At 50.2% G+C, this 18928-nt stretch overlaps 5 protein-coding genes across 5 annotated transcripts; all 5 read left to right on the forward strand.

The window, feature by feature from the left end:
* Positions 1-1081: 1081 nt before the first annotated feature.
* On the forward strand, positions 1082-1801 carry UCRPA7_6793 (putative carboxymuconolactone decarboxylase protein; the record flags this gene model as incomplete). Its single annotated transcript, XM_007919329.1, has 1 exon — positions 1082-1801. One exon carries the CDS (start codon positions 1082-1084, stop codon positions 1799-1801), a length of 720 nt encoding a protein of 239 aa, XP_007917520.1.
* A 4734-nt stretch (positions 1802-6535) lies between these two features.
* On the forward strand, positions 6536-8423 carry UCRPA7_6794 (putative mfs transporter protein; the record flags this gene model as incomplete). The annotated part of the gene is made up of 8 exons (XM_007919330.1): positions 6536-6639; positions 6695-6810; positions 6865-7024; positions 7090-7314; positions 7379-7467; positions 7528-7645; positions 7720-8018; positions 8077-8423. The coding sequence occupies 8 exons, from the start codon at positions 6536-6538 to the stop codon at positions 8421-8423; spliced, it is 1458 nt and encodes a 485-aa protein (XP_007917521.1).
* A 2569-nt stretch (positions 8424-10992) lies between these two features.
* On the forward strand, positions 10993-11394 carry UCRPA7_6795 (hypothetical protein; the record flags this gene model as incomplete). Its single annotated transcript, XM_007919331.1, has 1 exon — positions 10993-11394. One exon carries the CDS (start codon positions 10993-10995, stop codon positions 11392-11394), a length of 402 nt encoding a protein of 133 aa, XP_007917522.1.
* A 121-nt stretch (positions 11395-11515) lies between these two features.
* UCRPA7_6796 (hypothetical protein) lies at positions 11516-12423 on the forward strand (the record flags this gene model as incomplete). Its single annotated transcript, XM_007919332.1, has 2 exons — positions 11516-11535; positions 11697-12423. 2 exons carry the CDS (start codon positions 11516-11518, stop codon positions 12421-12423), a joined length of 747 nt encoding a protein of 248 aa, XP_007917523.1.
* Positions 12424-14975: 2552 nt separating this feature from the next.
* On the forward strand, positions 14976-17907 carry UCRPA7_6797 (putative chromosome transmission fidelity protein 18 protein; the record flags this gene model as incomplete). Its single annotated transcript, XM_007919333.1, has 2 exons — positions 14976-17404; positions 17457-17907. 2 exons carry the CDS (start codon positions 14976-14978, stop codon positions 17905-17907), a joined length of 2880 nt encoding a protein of 959 aa, XP_007917524.1.
* Between the last annotated feature and the right edge of the window lie 1021 nt (positions 17908-18928).

Raw genomic sequence — 18928 nt, forward strand, 5'->3', positions numbered from 1 at the left:
CCCTCAGCCACGCCGTTAGTTGTCCCATTGGTGAATTCCGTCATCGCGAGAGCAGACGTGTACGATATTCAGTCGAGCCCAAGGATTTCTTTACAAAGATTCTAGGCAGGTATATTGAACAAACTTAACTGGGGTGTCTCCAACCACCACCCATGTATATGAAGAAACAGCCAAGTCGACAGAACCCCGCGCTGCCACAGCCATCGTTGTGTGGAGTTGCGGGGACACATGTGATCTCGGGGGAGAGGAGCTGCGGGAATAGTCAAGCCCAGTTCAACTAGACACTTACTGTCTCTCTGCCTATCCCATTGCGGGGATTATCATCAAATACTCCTATGTTACTCAAGGGTGGAGCTGTGGCGTCCTGGTAAGACCTCTCGTGCAACGACTCTGACGTAGTGAACCGATGTCGGCCAAGCGTTCGGGGAAGAGCACACGGATATGTGTGTCAGAAAAGCGTGGGGGAGATAGCATGGCACACCGGCTTGAAGTCGGCATTCTGTCCTAACATTCACCAAATTGTATGAGGGTGACAGCCAGCCGCTCCTCCACCCCCGGTCTCTGTGGAGGAATAGGCCAGGGATGCAAGATCTTGGGGGATCGGATATGAGCTTCGAAACCCCTGGTTTACGGTGTAATATCCGGGGGAATGCGGGGTTCCAAGGTTCTGACTGCTCAAGCGAACCGGGGAATCTAGCATCTGTCCGGCAGCACTGGGACAGCTAAGCGTACGGGACGGTAAAGGTCTTGCTGCAGCTTTAGCGTCTGCGATCTGCAGTACTGTACTTGGGGCTTGGGGATGCGGGCAAATAATGCATACATGAGGGAGGAGCGTTCTTGATCGTGCCGCACAGAAAACGACTGGGTGATGTTAAGTAGTCAGCACTCAAAATGTAAATCTTGATGGATCCTTCTCTTGTTAGGTTTCGTCATTTAGTGGATTCACAAGCCACCTCCTCACCACAAGCCACAGCGCGCGGCACAGATCTCACCGTCCCGATCCTTCGACGCAAAGTGCAGTGGCCGAGGGACGGTGATGGGGTCGCAATTCAAAGACAACGACACGACAAATACAGACAACATGGCGGCGACGACTCTAGACCCAAAGCTCTCCGAGCTATTCAAGAAAGTTGAGGCAGACGTGAGCGCTACGGAGATCGGAGCAGAGCGATGGTATGTGGTAGCAGTGTCCTGTATCGTCGCTGGACCAGACCCCGAAGCAGCAGCGCAACTCTATCTCTACCTATGCGCCCAACCTCAATACAGCACTCCCGATGCTCGAAAAGCCCTCGTAATGCGCTTGCGCGAGGCCCTCATCAAGGCCATCTCTATTGTCGGCGTTTGTAAACCAATTGAGGCGATCCTGGCCATCAATGCCATCGAGCGACCAGAAGACAAAGACTACTCGTCCACACGCGAGGACTGGCAGTGCGACGAGGCAAACCTCGAGAGGGCCATGGAGTGGTACCGCAAGATCTACACAAGAAATGCAGCAGACACTATAGGGCTGTTTGATTCGCACAAGGACTTCGCGTGGGTGTCGAAGCACATCACATACGGCTTGTATCTTGGCGACCGGCAGACCCTCGATGACTGGGATACGGAGATGGTTGTCTTCCCCGCGATCATGGCTCAGAACCTGCGAACGGAGACTTGGTGGCACATTCGGGGGACCCGAAGAATCGGCGTGTCCAACAAGGACACAAAGGTCCTGTGGGATACGATCCAGACGATCATGGGGTTTTACGGTGTCAAGTTGAACAAGGTTCCCACCGTCGATGAAGTCGAACATGATGTCTAGATTTCGGTATCAACTAGCATCATTCAGAAGGACTGACCATGAATAGAGCATAGACCTGTTTCAAAGAGCTGTCAGCCTCAGTACTTAGACACACTTACTCCTTGATAGAGATTAATGAAGGCGACAGAGATGTTTGCAAACCCCGTCCCAGTTTGACATGCGACCTCCGTGTGAATGCGGTGCTACGAGCAGCTTGTGCGTCTGCCGTGTAGCCGTGGAAATGTACAGTACCGCCCAGGAATTTAGCGAACAACGCCCAGCGGAAAGCCGAAATCGGCAATCCGAACCATTGACAACCTAATGGTACTTTTAGACACCACCATGGACGACTCGACTAACTAACCCACGAGCACCACCAGTTCCACTCTAGGCTTTCCCACGACTGCCTGAAGCCCCCTCGACCGAAGGATGGAACCTAATGCATGTCCGAGTGGCACCAAGGTTGACTTCTGAAACCGAATCACAGCATCTCTATTGCTTTGATCAACCTCAATGCCTCAACCCCAACTTTGGCTTCGGATGATTGGCCTGCCCCAGATCCACTGCCACTAGATTAGTGCTGGTACATATTCTGGAGTCGCGGAGAAAGGACCAAGATTGAAAAGATGCGTAAGAGATCCACAGAGATCCCCCCTCATCAAGAGCGGGGGATCTTGTCCATCTCCTATCATTCCCTTCCCCAAGTTCTTTCCATCTGATGAAAGCCCACAATGGCAAAAGGGACGACGCGAAAAGCCCGCTGATAACGACAATGGCGTGGCCAACCAAACAGCAGCGTTTGTTCATTGCCAGACAGGTGTGTGTGTGTCTTTGCAGCTGAAAAACCATGCTGTTTGATTAGTCTAAATGTAATTGTGTAGGCATGCGAGAGCTGTCGTCTGAAAAAGACACGATGCGATGGCGGTAATCCCTGTGGCGCGTGTCGAAATGCAGGTATAGACTGTACGTTTGGTGAACGCAAGGCCACCAAGTAAGCCTACCCAGAAATTGTATGTAATTCTATCACTAAAGGATGGACCTGTGTCTAGAAATGAGGTGTCTCTTGGCATGATCTTCAACGCCCTGCAACGGATTGAGCACAAGATAGAAGAACAACAAGACTCAGGGAGTAATAAAGCTCTATCGCCATCAAAACGAGTTCGAAGATCGAGCACTATCAACTGTGACCTTCTCTCTCCAGAAGCTAATAGTTATGAGTCAAATGAAACCTCCGGTCAAGCCATTTGTAATGACAACAACCCAGCAAGTCCCGCAGGCACTGTTGAAAGCACGAACTCAGTGGTCCTTGTTCCCCATATACCTATCATTCAATATCCGATCAGGCAGATTGCAACATGGCCAGCTGTTCGTGCCTTACTCAAGAGTGCTTCGACAGATACTTGGAGTCGTGGTTACAACGCAAGTCGTGCCACTCTTTTGGACCAAAATCGAGCGGCAATTCCGCCTCCAATTACATCGACAGCCGTTCCGGTGAATTGGATAGCCCAGCTGCATGTCTCTCTAGTCAAAGACCTGTGCGATAATTACTTCTCGACTTTCAACCTTACGAATCCAATCGTTGATCGTCAGCTTTTCAGCCAACATACCATGGGTGTAGCTATCAATAGCGAATTTGGCTTCAATATCGAAAGCAGTCTAGTTCTTATGGTGATGGCTCTAGGCTCGCTTGGAAAGACAGCTCTCCAAGAAGCAGGCTTCACTTCAATGGCTGGCGATACCTCTGGCATGCACCAGCAGGATGCTAGACAGGTTACAGAGAACAGCATGGTATACTTTAACGAGGCTCGAAAGAGAATTGGCTTCGTGAACTGTGATAACAGCATCCAAGGCTGTCAGTTCTATCTCTTGTCTGGGTACTGCCTGCTGAAACCATAAGTCCGGCATAACACCCCTGCTAACATCATAACATAGTCTATACTACTCGACTTTGCTCCGACCCGTAGATTGGTGGACAATGGTGAATAGAGCAAGTCTATGCTGTATCAGCTTCTGGTCTTGGTACGTCGATGGCGGATAACGACTGAGTACCAGCCGTTGGAATAGTATTAACAGTTACCCAGTCCACCGGAAGACTGCAACGAATGGTTGATGGATATGCAATCTCGCCTATACTGGATCACAGCAATGTTCGAAGCTGTGCTCACTCAGGAGCTTGAACTTCCCACTTCAAATCTACAAGACTACGGAGATCGAGTGCCTCTCCCAAAATTCGTCGACTTTCCCGGCATATCGTCACTCCTGTCGTTGGGAACCGTTACGCGTGAACAGGAGCGTGACTCGTTTTGTCATTACCATTTCCTGTCACAAATTGCACATCGAATTATTCTAACTCGCATGTATGACAGCATGTTTGCAAGTCGGAAAATACGAGATCGCGTGTCCACAGAGGTGCTCACATCGACTATAGGTCGGAGCGATTATCCACCCCAAGCGCTCGAGGATGAGCTCCTACATCAGCTTGAGCAATGGCGGCAGCAGCTTCCTGACGGTCTAAGATGGGAGAACACAGACCTTGTTCCCCTCCCAAACACACCTGAGAATATTCTCGTCATCCCTTGGCTGCGAGCGAGGTATCTGATATTCCGGTATCACCTTCGGCGTCCCTTGCTGTATGTGGGCCCCTTTTCTTCCGGCACCTGAACCCGCGCATGAATGCCACTCTGAACTGCTGCTAATGAGACACGTTGAGCAGCCACCGAGCACTTCACCACCCCGAGACCATGACAGACAGCGACTACGAAAAGTGCCGCGATGCATTTTCCAGTGTCATGGACTGGACATCACTTATGCGACTTACAATCACAATGAGAAGCTGTTTGCCCTTGAAATTCTTCATTTGTACACAGTACGTCAATACACTACCCTTCCTTGGTCTAAATTTTGCTTTCTATACGATGGCAATGTGTCTAACAACTAGCCTCTGTCAGACTCTTTGGCCAAATCCTTCTCTTCCATGCGTTCAAGCAGTCATCCGTGTCGCAAATAAGCTGTCTGGTCCCTACCCAATATGAGTCCTGGACGCAATTCGCTCTGAGTTTTCTTGAAGAATGCGCGCCAGCCAGTCCAATTGTTGCACGCGAGTTTGAGATCGTGACGGCGTTGCTTAACGATAAACGGTTTTATGTCGGTTCATGACACAATGGTTCAGACTCATAGCTTCGACTCGAATCCAGTTCCTGTCGAGCTTGTCAGACCGCCATCCACGACCAACACCTGTCCAGTCACATATCCAGCTGCCTTCTTGCTAGCGAGGAATACTGCAGCGCTTGCAACATCCCATGCACTTCCCATACGACCCATTGGAACATTGTGCTGGGTTATCTTCTTGAACGCGTCTCTATCACCAGGATCGTCGCTATGTTCAAGTCGTGCGACTAAGGGCACGTACATCAGACCTGGTGCAACGCAGTTCAATCTTATGTTCTTCGGGGCATATATGCAAGCAGTCACCTTGGTGAGGTGGATAACTGCCGCTTTAGCGGCGTTGTAAGCGACTTGTGGTTTACCAAGGAAGCGGATGCCCGCAATGGAGGCATTGTTGACGACGGTGCCGAAACCTTGACGTTCCATTATGGGTAATACTGCTTTCATCCCGAGATATACGCTTTTGAGGTTTACGTTGAGCTGTGCATCCCACACTGCTTCTGGTAGAGAAGCTGGATCACCCGCCGCTGTTGCCCCGACGTTGTTGACAAGGATATCGATGCGTCCATACTTTGCCATGCAAACATCTACAGCTTGTTGTATATCCTGTGCCGATGTTACATTGGCTTTGAAAACATCAAACGAAGCGTCTTCATGTGCTTGTTGTATGCGTGATGCCGTGTATTCTGCAGCGGACAGGTCGATATCGCATCCGAAGATTTTAGCCCCGTTGTAGGCTAACATCCAAGCAATAGCCGCACCATTGCCCCAAGTTTCTGGTGTTGTGCGATTTGTCTGGGCTTGACCTACCCCGAAGACTAGGGCTATTTTGTCTTTCAAGTCGGGATATCGGGGGTATTCAGCCATGGTGGCTTAGGGGGCACAATGTCGAACCTGCAATTCAATGACAGCAGCTTGTCCCTGTCTTCAAGCAGCAGTCTAGAAGCAGAGTTGATCTAAACTTCCATTAATTCGAGGTTCTCTAAAGCCTGAAAAACTTCAAAGATTCTAATAATCAAGACCACTTGAAGAGCTTCCCGGGAACGGCAGTCTCATACTAGTCTAGCCATTTCTTGTGTCTATACTGGGGCAGTGGGTTGTACCATAGTGCCAGGGAAATCGGGGCAATAGCCGAGTCTCAACACGCTACCGGGGATGCTTGCTCTAGTCCGGCTGGGTCCCCAACCCAAGCCCCACGATCCCATTAGAGATTCGCAGTCCCATTTCCGTTCCGTCCACTGGTGGGACCGGCCAGGCGCATCAATACCTGGTGGTAAGTATGCATATTTCTTGTCCGTATGGACCCCATGGGGACTCCACAGCATTGCCACAGCCACCCACACCGAGAGATTGAGTCAAGAGGAAGGGATACTTAGTGCCAAGAGTCTTTCATAAGAAAGGCACAGGAAATCTTTAACCCACATTCTCTGGATTGTTCTGGTTTCTTCCCACAGACTTGTCTAAAGCCTACATTATCTACTCCGATCAGGAGACAAGGGAGAAAGTACGAACATTTACTTGTGATCAATTTCTTCGATCCTTATCTTCTTGCCAGTCATTAGTATTATGAATAGCACAGAGAAAGTCAACATGGCTGGAGATCATGGAGTTGGTGTCGAGATGGTTGAAAATGGAAAGCCGGAGGCTACGGTCATTCCAGAATTCTCTCAAGACGAGATCAATATGGAAAAAAGGTACCTTTCCACGATCTCCGAATATTCCAGATGGCTGACACTACATTTTGGACAGGATCGTACGCAAGATCGATAAGCGCCTTCTTCCTACTACTGCCATCGTTTATCTTTTGTGCTATATCGACAGGTCGAACATTGGTACATCCCCCATTTCTTTTATCTCTGAGAATTGTAGGAGAAGCCTTAGGAATTTATGTCGCTAATTTCATGGTTCCCTTTCTCTAGGCAATGCCAAAATCCTCAACTCTGCGACAGGCGATGATATTCTTCAAACAAACAACATCACAAGCTATCAGTTCACTGTGGCTCTTATGCTCTTCCTCGTCGCTTACTCAGTCTTCGAGGCCCCAAGTAATCTCGCATTGAAAGTGTTTTCACCACGAAGGTAAGTCTAGCTCTTGTTGCATGTCATATGCAAGCCGTTAGACTGACTCTCGATTAAACCACTAGATGGCTAGCTTTCCTCGTTGTTGCCTTCGGAACTTTCTGTGCAGGAATCGGCGGTACGACTAATGCTGCCGGCGTTACCGCGCTTCGATTCTTCCTGGGTGCCGCTGAAGCTGGTGTCTTCCCCGGTATGATCTATTACTTCAGTTTCTGGTACCGCCCGGAAGAACGGGCTTCTCGCATTGCCGCATTTCTGTGCAGTGCCACTCTTTCAGGAGCATTTGGAGGGTATGACTATACCCAGTCAGTTTCGGCTATGCTATTAGCTATTGTTAACAAATTGTCATGATAGATGTATCGCTTATGGCGTCGGTCACATGAACGGAGCTGGTGGTCTAGAGGCTTGGAGATGGCTTTTCATCCTAGAGGGCTTACCATCCAGTAAGTTGCCATCTCAGCCATAACAAGTCCCGTCTTCGTATTGACAATAAGTTTTTACAGTTGTTGCGGGAGTTTTGATCTTTTTCTTTCTACCCAGCTACCCCGAACATGTGGGCTGGTTGACCGAAGAGGAGAAGCAGTTACAAGTCCGAAGAATGGGCATTCATAGTCTTGCAAGGTCAGTGCCCGAACCGATGTTCATATATGTACAGTTCCTTTGGAAACGTGGACTGACGATCACGACTACAATAGCGAGGAGAAAATTAGCTGGAAAGACGCCAAGGTGACGCTTACCACAGCACGATTCTACTTTCACTATCTCGCCTATTTCGGAATTGGTAGCGGTGTTGCCTCTCTATCTCTGTTCTCACCTACTATCGTGGCTGGCCTGGGCTATAAGAACCTGGATGCTCAACTATACACGGTTCCCCCGTACGCCATCGCTTATGTTGTGACGCTGGTCGCTGCATGGATGGCAGACAAGTACAAGACCCGCGGTCTTGTAGCTGGCACGTCTTTCGTCGTGGCATCTCTCGCCTTTATCATATCTGGTAAGTTTCGTCGAAGCTACTGATTAGCAACCATGCTAATGCCAGTTTTCTTCAATAGCGGCACTACCAGGTGAGGCGTTCAAAGCCCGCTACGCTCTCCTGTGCATAGCAACAAGCGGCGTGTTTGGCGGTTTACCACCTTTGTGCGCATGGGTGGGCGACAACAGCCGGACAACGACCGCTGGAGCATTAGCAACTGCCCTCAACGTCGCCCTATCTGGCCCTGGACAGATAATTGGCGTATGGATATACCGTGCTAAGGACGCCCCAGTCTACAGGTTGGGCCATGGTGTCAATGCTGCTCTTGTTGGGATGAGTGCCATTGTTACTTTTGGGCTGTCGTTCCACTACCGTAGATTAAATGCGAAAATGGCTGGGACGAATGAGTTACGTTGGATGCCTTGAATTACTAGGCGAAGTCAAACGACATCGATACGATTAAATACCATAGCACATCTGATCATAAAACCTGCTATTCTAACTCATTAAAAGTGAAATCTAGACCGATTTCACTACGTAAATGTTGTCTATCATAGTTAATTTGTAGTGGAGGAGGGAGTTATCCTGGTGTAGATGGCTTATAATCTTAATTTTCCATTGAGCACTGCTGGTCAGAGCTCATCTTAAGTGCATCATGTAGCTCTCAGCCCCTGAGATTACTCTTCCGAGTGTCGACCATGGTCAGTTAATATGAAGCTACTCAACTTCTTTGTTCCATCGTGACCGAAGACATGATTTACCTGCGTGCGTCGTTTCCCCGCACCTCCCATATTCTGTGGATGCAATTCCATCATATGCAGTACTAGTGCTCCCCGCATTACGGGGAAGCTAGGTGATCTCCGTCTCGCTCACAAGACATCGATCCCCCGTCGATTACATGGGTTGGAATTACTGCTGTTGTAAAGTGGTCTCTAAGTAACTTGGAATCATACTCATTAAACCGCATTGAGGCGCCAATGCGGTCACTGGTCTGCCTAAGAGAAGTATCTGCTCACGTCAATGTTGCCGGCTTGTATCCGAGATCAAGGGACCCAGGAAGGCTAATTACTATCATCAAAATTTGAACCACGCCGTGTAGTGCTGCTGTTTTTAGACCTGTTTGATGCTAATATTGTCTTTCGCAAGAAGACAATACTAAGATAAGGATGCCGACTCAAGTCGTTCTTGACCCAAGACTTCCACAAGAAGCAGCTGGAAAGACAGTCATCGTCACCGGAGGAGCAAATGGTATTGGAGCAGCAACAATAATTCGTTATAATGATCATGGCGCAAACGTTGTTATAGCAGATCTGCCTGGTTCTCGTGCATCTGCTGAGGCTCTGATAAAGTCGCTCGCTCATCCAGAAAAGGCCCTGTTCGTGCCTGTCGACATCCTCAACTGGGTACAAATGAAAGACTTGTTCAGAACCGCCAAGGAACAGTTTGGGCGGATTGATATTGTTGTCGCAAACGCCGCTATTATGGAGACATCCCCAGTGCTAAACCTTGATGCGCTTGATAGTGAGGGGGACCTCCTTGAAAGTCGAGAGGCTTTTAAAGTTATTGATGTGAACATAAAGGGGACGCTCAATAGTAAGGCCCCCGAAAACCCCCTTTAATTAAATTTGGGTAAAAAAAAGGATAAGTTTTACTTACATATATTTAACAGCACTGAGGCTAGCTATGCATCATATGCAATACTCAGGCGGGAGTGTAGTGTTGATGGCATCGACGTCGGGATATTTTGGCGGCACGGGAGTCGCAGCATATGTCACATCCAAGCACGGCGTTATTGGATTGATGCGGTCCTCTCAGATCACAGCAAACAAATATGGCATACGTATCAATGCTGTGGCCCCCTTTTTTACGCCCACACATATCACATCTTCGTATGCCGATAACTGGAAGGATGCGGGGCTGGAAGCAAATACCCCTGAGGGAGTAGCTGCCGTAATCATGCAAGCCTCTCTAGATGATAATAGGAGCGGCACGTGCATCTTGGTATGGTCCAAAGATCATCCATCTTCATGGCTAGTTGTGAAAACCATTGCTAACAAATGCACTACATCTAGGCATGTGGAAGTCTACTGAGGGAGCTCGAGGGTCCTCGAGCAGACTTTATATCGCAGTGGGTTGGAGACGATGTGAATTTGGTGATGACCAAGGCAGGAAAGCTGTTTGCTGACCTTGGCGGCTATCCTTTACCCAAGAAATCAGTGTAATGTCGAGACCTCTTTGATACCAAGCTTTTTCCGGGCTATGAATAATACATGATAAGATAGTATACATGAATATAATAACCCAGTTCAGGCAGTGTATCCGTTGCGTACTATCACCAGATAAATTATACTTTGGTCAGTAGTACCTCCTTTGCACCCGTTTGGTCTTTCTTATAACTCGACTCACTCACTGTTGATGACTTCCGGTAGCGATCATCGAATATTGCCTGAAGCCAGCTGAGCATTGCTGTCCTTCCCTAGTCATAATAATATGACTAGTGTCATATGTTCACGAGGAGACTCGAGCTCGGTGTATCATCGAGTACTAAGAGTAGTGCCTTAACAATAACATGAGACGTGTAAGTACGGCGAAAGTTTTCGGTAGACGGGGAGACTCTAAGCGTTATCACTCATCCGATCGTATATCAACAGCAACAAGAGAGTGACTTTCCCGCTATTTTCGCTTACGCTTACAAGTATAATCGTAAGGACTGGTCACCGGATAACATGACTCTTGAACTCTGGAAATTTCATCTGATATTCTCAGAAGAGGGCAAACAAGCACAATAGTTCGAGAACACGTGTTCAGGAGTCAGTTCTACGCTTCCCTTCACTAGCTTTCCCTGGCTCCTCGACCGTCTATAAATACGCTGAACGCCAAAGTGCTGTCATCTTTCAACATACTTGCCATTTCACCTCACTCGAGCTTCTCAGTCCACGATTCCTATCATTTGAATCAACTCTTTACTTGAGCAAACATTTCCATCGTTGTCATCATGGAACTTGACCAGGAGCATGTCGGATGGTATAATGCCGACTCTCCCAACATCGAGTCGTATGACTTCAACCAAGAGGTTCTTGATGTACAGAAGGCCCATCAGGAGTACTTCGCTCCCTTGAACGCCGAGAAGCAGTATCCGGTGCAGTTTCCTGAACAGCATATGAACAAGCAACCGGCTATCGACATGATGCTCGATCAACGCTTTTCAGTTGGCTCCTCTCGTGAGACTTCCTCGATGGAGACTCCCATGACGATCGCGAATACCGGGATGCCATCTGGCAATCTAATGCAAGTCGATTCCACTGCAGCAGTTGATCTCACTATGGTTGAGGACGAGTTCGACTTCACTGAAGTTGAGATGGCTATGAATATGGACGACGAGTCGTTTGATGCCTAGGTGGCTTCTCAGATGACAGCTTCGTCAGCTATTCCTCTTGCTACCCACGATTCCGTTCATCTCCAGGCCGCAGGCGTTCAGGATCAAGTGGCCCATGGTCTTCAAGCAATCTCTACCGTTAATGGATCCTTGGAGGCTAGTGTGGGTCTCTCCTTGGACCATGGTATTGCACCCTCGCAGGTTCAGCTCTCGTCGACGAGCGTGCCGTGTGCCAGCCCATTTCCCAACGGTGATCATACCGTTGCGTATCAATCACATGCGAACACTCCCGTCCCAACCTGCAACTCGACGATCTCGTACAGCGTGCCTTCTCTTGGCATTGTCAACCCGACAGCCTCGGCTAATGTTCTGAACCCTCGCGCTGCACCTCCCGAGGACAAACATTTCGTTCAGCCGAGAAGCGCATACGCGCCCTCAGCTGTGGTGTATTCTCCGCATGAAGTCCGTATCACGAATAATTCGCCGTCGCAGCAGCTCCCAGCTATTGACGCGGGCGTTTTGACTCCCGCGATACTCTCCAACGTCGTCCCCTCGCAGACTCCAGCGGGAGTTGATGGAATCGTAGGGCCTATTCCTGCTAAGGGAAACTCTACCAAGCAAGGTAAGATCACCAAGAAGACCAAGCCTCCCAAGCAGACCCCCAAGAGCCGCGGCGGCGGGCTCACTCGTAGCCAAGTCGGTCCCTGCCAGCCGCCGGGCGACTTCGTTGCGCCGCGCGGCTCCCAGTGGCGCCTGGTGACCGAGAACATGCTCAAGTTCATGAAGGACGAAGAGCTAAAGGAGATTGTAAAGGCCACCGGCGAGGTAGCGAAGGACGGCGATCCCGAGGCGCAGAAGGTCTGGAGCCTCGTGCAGGCCTACATCGACCGCCGCCACCAGCTGCGCAACAACCGATCTGCGCGGAAGGCGCGCAACAAGAAGGATCAGGAGCTCCATTTCTGGAAGGAGTTGGCGCTTTCTCTTGGAGCCGAGGACAAGGAGTTTGAGTACCACGAACCTGCGGGTCTTCACGACGAATTCGAGAAGTGATCGGTCCACGCATTGGCGGCTAGTATTGACGGCATTTTGCGGTTGTTTTTCGGCTTTGGGGGCCAATTGAGGTTCACAAAACGGATGGCCATCTTCTTTTGCTCCTGGAAAGGTCTCAAGGTTGCTAGGCTCAAATGACCTGATATTTAAGACCCTTCCTTTCGTATGTGCGATCTCTGCTCCAGTAATCTCCAAGTGAAACCGCATTGCAGCCTCAATTTTATTATTGCCTTGGTTTTTGCCCACAAGCTTCGGGATTCCCTTTGACAGTACTAGTAATTAGGCTTCTTGTGGCCTCCCTAGATGATGTGGTATTTTTGTTTAACGGGGATCCGCCATTATAGCTAGGTGGCACGAGACCGTCGCCAGGACGTCTCAAACCTGAGGGACCAAACACGACTGGCCACCTGTAGCTCGAAATGCTTGAGAGAAAAGTGCTTGTTGACATGTTTTGTTTGCTGCTGAATGGGAGGTGTTTGGAGTATCAGAGACATGATCTTGGAAGTAGGAAGATGGGTCGTGGCGTTGGGAGTGACCGACGTGAAGCAAACAAGAGGCAAAACGACGCAATGTGCGGCGGGCGGTTATATTAATGCCGGGAACAGGCAGACGTAAGTCATCATGGTAGAAATGAGTCATTTTCGTTGAAGTAAATAATAATTATATGCTGGTGAGTAAACGATCGCGTCTCCACAGTGACATGTGTACAAGATTCTGCCGGACACCGCACATCAGACGCACCTAGCGTCGTCAAACATCTCATTCACTAGAACGACATACTCACAGTGAATCACAATGAACAAAAGGGCTCGTTGTACAGGGCTAGAGCTCTTTGTCAGTGTAATTGTTCCCTGCTGAAATCGATGTGGAACGAGATATCATCAGAATGGAGCTGAGGACTGGCAGGAGAGCGCTACAAAGGCTCAACACCAGACTGATACAATATGGCTTTGAAGGCGACAACAATTATAGCTTTGTTGGTTCTATAAACAGCCGACTAACAGGGTGATTAATAAAGCTACTGACGCTGCCATCAAAATGCCTCCGTGATTTAGGGACGCCGCGTTCTCGCTTCCAGTGGTCTCCGTAGTCTGACTTGACCCAGCTAGCACCTTCTTTCCAGTTGGATATTGAATGTTGTAAACGGGCGCATCAGTAAGGGCGACTGGTGTCCCCAAGCCATGCGGACATGTAGCCTGGTTTGCATCCGGCCAGTCAAGCGTACACTGCTCATCATATCCCCACGTACATATCGCGTCCATGATATTATACAGCACATAATGTTTAGCAACCCAGCTGTCCTCCTGCTCGAGGCAGCTGGCAAGATAGTTCATCGAATTGGCCGCGCTCAACGGGAGCTTGTTGCCCTTGGTGTTGATCAGATCTTCGCATTCAGACGCATCCACATCCTTGTAGTCCATGGCGATAGCACCTCCAGCAGTCGGTTCGTCCGTCGCAGAATGACCGGTAGAGAGGTACTTTGGTATAATGTTAGCATACTGTGTACTTGCAAAACACTCGTGTGTGGCACAGATTCATACATTCCAAGCATCGTAACTAACGTCGTGCGCACCGCCGGACTGATCGATACGCAGGAGTTTCACCGTACGGCCTCCATAAGAGACAGAAACACAGATATTATTGCAATCAACAGAGCTGGGCCACTACGGGAATCATCATGTCAGCAACACATCTGCATGTCATAGGAATGGATCTTCGTACATAGGCAACACGGTTTGTGTTGATCTTGCAGCCCAGCACGCCGACAGAGGAGGAGTAGCTGTCGTGCGGTGTCACCCACACAGTCCCATCGGCGACCGCGACAGCTACGATGGCGGCGCTTACGAGCCAAGAGAACAGAATGCGACAGCGCATCATGGAAACGAGTGACGAGAGTTGATCAATGAATATGATATAGTGTATGTACAAGCAAACGAATGGCTGGGCAATTTGGCCTGCCGGCCAATTGTCCCCTTGTCAGACAATCGCGAGCATATCGCTGTAGCTGTGAAGGAGCGAGGTTCACGATGCGCCGTCGCAAACGAGCCGGCTGGACCCCATGGAAAGGGGAGTCTCACGATTTTGCTTAAAATTAACGTTACCCCAAAGAAGCCCCTGGACCCTGGACAGCTTAACTGTCTTGGGGCGTCCTGTGGAGCCTCGGCCGTTGGCAGCCGGCCCTTGCTTTACTTTGGGCTAGCCAGTTCTGGCCTCTTCGTGGTGGTCTGCACTAACACCAGAAGCTCCCCGCCAAAGTACAGTTTACTAGGAGCGAGGGACGCGTCTCAGACGCGCTTTTGTGTCCACTGCAAAAGTCGAGAGCCGCCACTTTAAGTCTTACGCTCTTAAAGGCCATTGAACACCAGCACACTTGGAATCGCGAGCAATTCGCGCGTTACTGCGAATTATACGGTTACTCGATCTCTTTCCCGTCTGGCGTTTTCATCATGCTGTCAACGTCATCTCCTATCGTCTTCCCTCCCAGCTCCTCCCCGGTGACAGCAAAGAAGCGATCTAGTCCACAAGATGTTGCGAAGCCCGCCAGACGTCCCATGAAGGCGGGGTTCCTAGACGATGACGATGATTCCGACAAGGAGAACGAGGATGATGAGCCAGTCTCTAAGAAGCTCATGCTAAAGGATCCACGAGAAGACGCACTTCAGGAGATACGGCAAACCGGGTCGAGAGAAGGCATGCAGGCGATGAGGAACGATGATTCCATGGAAATCCCCGATGCCCAACCTGCAGAGAGTCTTCTCACCACGGAAGAAACCCGCTATGAGCTACTATTCGGAACTTCGCAAGCTGACAGTTTCGTGCCATCGAGGCTACCAAGTGCTCCAAGGGTGTCGAGTTACAGGCTCTCTACTTGCAGCGGCAAGTCCCTCCCAATTCGACAGCGGAAGGCCACCACGGCCGTTTCGTACGAAAGCATGGTGGCTGCTCGGTCAAGAACCAAAGAAGGCAGAGCCAAACGCGCTTACTATGGCATCGATATACACAGACTGATGGACAACGCTGCAAAGGAGGCATCCGCAAAGGCGGAGGCGAAGGCGACTGCTCAAGGCGCGTCAAACAAGCCCATTCAGTCACTAGAGGAATCCCATGCTGGTGGTAAGCGGTCAAAACGGTCGCTACTATGGACTGAGAAGTATCGTGCTCGAAACTTTACGGATCTTGTTGGTGACGACCTTACGAATCGCCAAGTTCTTCGTTGGCTTAAGCGATGGGATACCCTTGTCTTTCCGCACGCGGTGAAGGAAAGGCCCCACACCTCACGGCGACCAGGGGCTAGTACTCAGCAAGAAGAAGAGAAGCCACACCGCAAGATTCTCATGCTTACTGGTCCGCCAGGTCTGGGCAAGACCACCCTGGCTCATGTCTGCGCGCGTCAGGCGGGATACGAGGTATTGGAGATCAATGCGAGCGATGATCGAAGCCGAGATGTCGTGAAAGGTCGCATCAGGACCAGCTTGGGAACTGAGAGTGTGAAGACTGTCGAGCAGGTCAAGCCAGCACCAGGCAAGAAGCAGAAGATTGCTCGTCCCGTGTGTGTCGTGGTGGACGAAGTCGATGGCGTTGTCACAGGCTCAGGTGGCTCTGGCGAGGGCGGGTTCATCAAAGCTTTGATTGACCTAATCATGCTCGACCAGAAGAATGCCTCAACTTCCAGTGGAGGTTCATCCGCCATCCAGCGGCGAAAGAAGAAAGGCGATGACTTTCGTCAGATGAGGCCCCTGATATTGATCTGTAACGATGTCTACCATCCGTCATTGAAGCCGCTACGACACTCTGGCCTGGCAGAGATCATCCACGTCGGTAAGCCGTCAATAGATGCTGTCGTCACTCGCCTTAAGACGGTCTTCGAGAAGGAAGGCATCCCCTGTGAGAAAGATGCTGCTCGCAAGCTGTGTGAAGCAGCCTGGGGCATGAGCAGTGGCATCGATGCAAAGAAGGGGGCTGAGAGCGCTGTCGAAGGCGATCTCCGTGGAGTGATGGTCGTTGGGGAATGGGTCGCCACTCGGCTGAAAGCAACAGTAACCGATGGCTCTCTTTTCCTCACACGGCAGTGGATCGAGAAGAACGTCATGCACGACCTTGCTCATGGCGGCGGCGGCTCAAGAGGGTTGGGACGTGGCAGCGTCAAGGATATTGTCACTCGCATCTTCCAAGATGGAGCCGGCTTTCCCAAACAAGCCGATGTTAATGTCGAGTCAAAGAACACACATCACGAGCAGCCCCAAACCCAGCTCGGCTTCGCTGAGCACCACAAAAAGTATGCCATGGGCCGGTTACGAGAGATGATAGAGACTAGCGGGGATGTGGATCGTATCATGACTGAGGTCTTTTCTGAGTACCCTAACCGAGAGTTCAACGACGACTCATATTTGACGAAGCCTGATACGGCGTATGAGTGGATGCACTTCCACGATGCCTGTTCTTCTCGTCTCTACTCAAGCCAGGAGTGGGAACTTGCTCCCTATCTAAGCCAGCCAGCTCTCGCATGTCATCACCTCTTCGCTGCACCCATTCGACGCTATGCAAATGCAGGCTACGAAAAACAATGGCGTACTGCCGAGGGGGATGCCAATGCAGACTCTACTCCGCTTCCTTTCACAGGGCCTCGAGCAGACTTCTCCGCATATGAGATGGAGAAACAGAATCGGTCTGTGCTGCAAAGCATTCAGTCGAACCTGCCTCCATCTCTGGCTAGGTCGTTCCGAAGTCCAGAGCATGTTGCCACGGACTTTCTGCCGTACCTAGTACGACTTGTTTCGCCAGACGTCAAACCCGTCGTTGTCGGTGGCAGCGGCGACAAGGGTATTTCTGTTGCTAGTGTCCGCCGAGAAGGCGAGAAGATCATGGTCCACCGAGCCGCGGAGGTACTAGCTGAGGTCGGCATATCTCTAGTCAAGGGAAAGATCGAGGAAGCGAACCCGTCCATGGCGAACAGAACTCAATGGGTGTACAGAATGGATCCGTAAGTTTCTATGCTATTTCATTACTGGGTTCAATACTGACATCTATCAAAGTGACTTAGATGCACTCTCAGCATTTGAGACGGCAGGAGCACACGTATTAGCCACACAAGCCCCTACCCGCTACGCTGTACGACAAGTCCTCGATCAAGAACTCCACAAAACCATAGCTCTACGCGAAACCGCGGCCCGTCAAGCTCGCTTCAAGGCTGGCAATCCATTCGGTGCTGGCTATGATGAGTTCGTTGTAGACGAGAAGGAAAACGTCAGGAAATGGGAAGCTGAGAAGAAGCTCCTCTCCAGCACCAGCGTGAAGAAGGACTTCTTCGGCCGCATCATTCAGGAGAAGCCTCGCCCGCTGCAAGATTTAGATGTTAATAGCAGCGAAAAGCGGCCAAGAACAGCAGAGAAACCAGCGGCGAAGGTTTGGGTGACGTTTCATGAAGGATTGAATAACGCTGTGAAGAAGCCAATAACGTTGGATGAGTTTCTACGAGGCTTGTAACGATTAGACATCTATAGACTTGTGAAATCGACACACGAAACACGAGCCAACATGTTCCGTAAACTAATATTGAGCCAGGTGATGGAGGGATGTTCAGCCGAAGGGCGGAGGTCGAAAGGAGCTGCGCGCTCTTTTCCTCCTCCGTTCTCCGCAAGCCACCACCGCGCCGCACACCAGCCCTCCGCCGAGCCTCCCCTGATTCCGAATTAGAGCAACCACCCCACGACTCGGCCGAAGTGAAGTCTGCTCAAACAATTCTTTCTGTAATGAGTATCCGAATGAAACGCCATCTCCACTAGCACAATCTCCACAGTCACCGGGGAAGACTGCCTGACTGTCTCAAATTTCCACTCAAGCTCCACATGGTAGCTGAAGGCGGTCAACGCAATAATGATGGATAGGATGCAGTCGAGATCATGTCAAGTCGTACAGAGCTCTAAGCGAGGGGGACTCGCGGAAGGGCGGAGGCAGCTGGTCTCCCCTTTTTGCTCGGCATGCAAAGCACGGTATGTGCGATGTGATTCGCAACGGCCAATTTGGTAAGTCAGATATTGGAATGAACTCATAACCGCCTCCTAAGTCAAGCACGCTAGAATCTCAGTTTTGATTCTCATCAGAAAAGCCATCTAACAAGTTATATTGCATAGTTCGAACTGCAAGGTGCTGCGTCATAAGCGTGTGTATACTAGGTCGGCCCCATTATCGTATCGGGAGACGTCCTTCATGACCGGCTGGGATATCAGGGCTCCTATCAACATGCATATACCTGGTCTAATACCCGGGACGGCCCACGATCCTTTTGACGTTCTGCCAATTCAGCTCGGCCACCAAGACCGTGAGCTGTGGTATCACTGTAAGTCACAAGTGACATGTCATTAACAAATGAGAACCTTATTTGCTTTTATTTTTAAATTTATTTTTTTACGCCCCTTCCGTAGAGATTAGCAATCTAATGTGAAATATGCCCATTAGTTACCCTCCACCGAATGCTCGTTCGGACTGCCTTTCCGAAGCATCCCTA

The sequence above is a fragment of the Phaeoacremonium minimum genome, assembly GCF_000392275.1.
Source record: "Phaeoacremonium minimum UCRPA7 unplaced genomic scaffold PA7_03_scaffold_496, whole genome shotgun sequence".
In the NCBI taxonomy this organism is placed as follows: domain Eukaryota; kingdom Fungi; phylum Ascomycota; class Sordariomycetes; order Togniniales; family Togniniaceae; genus Phaeoacremonium; species Phaeoacremonium minimum.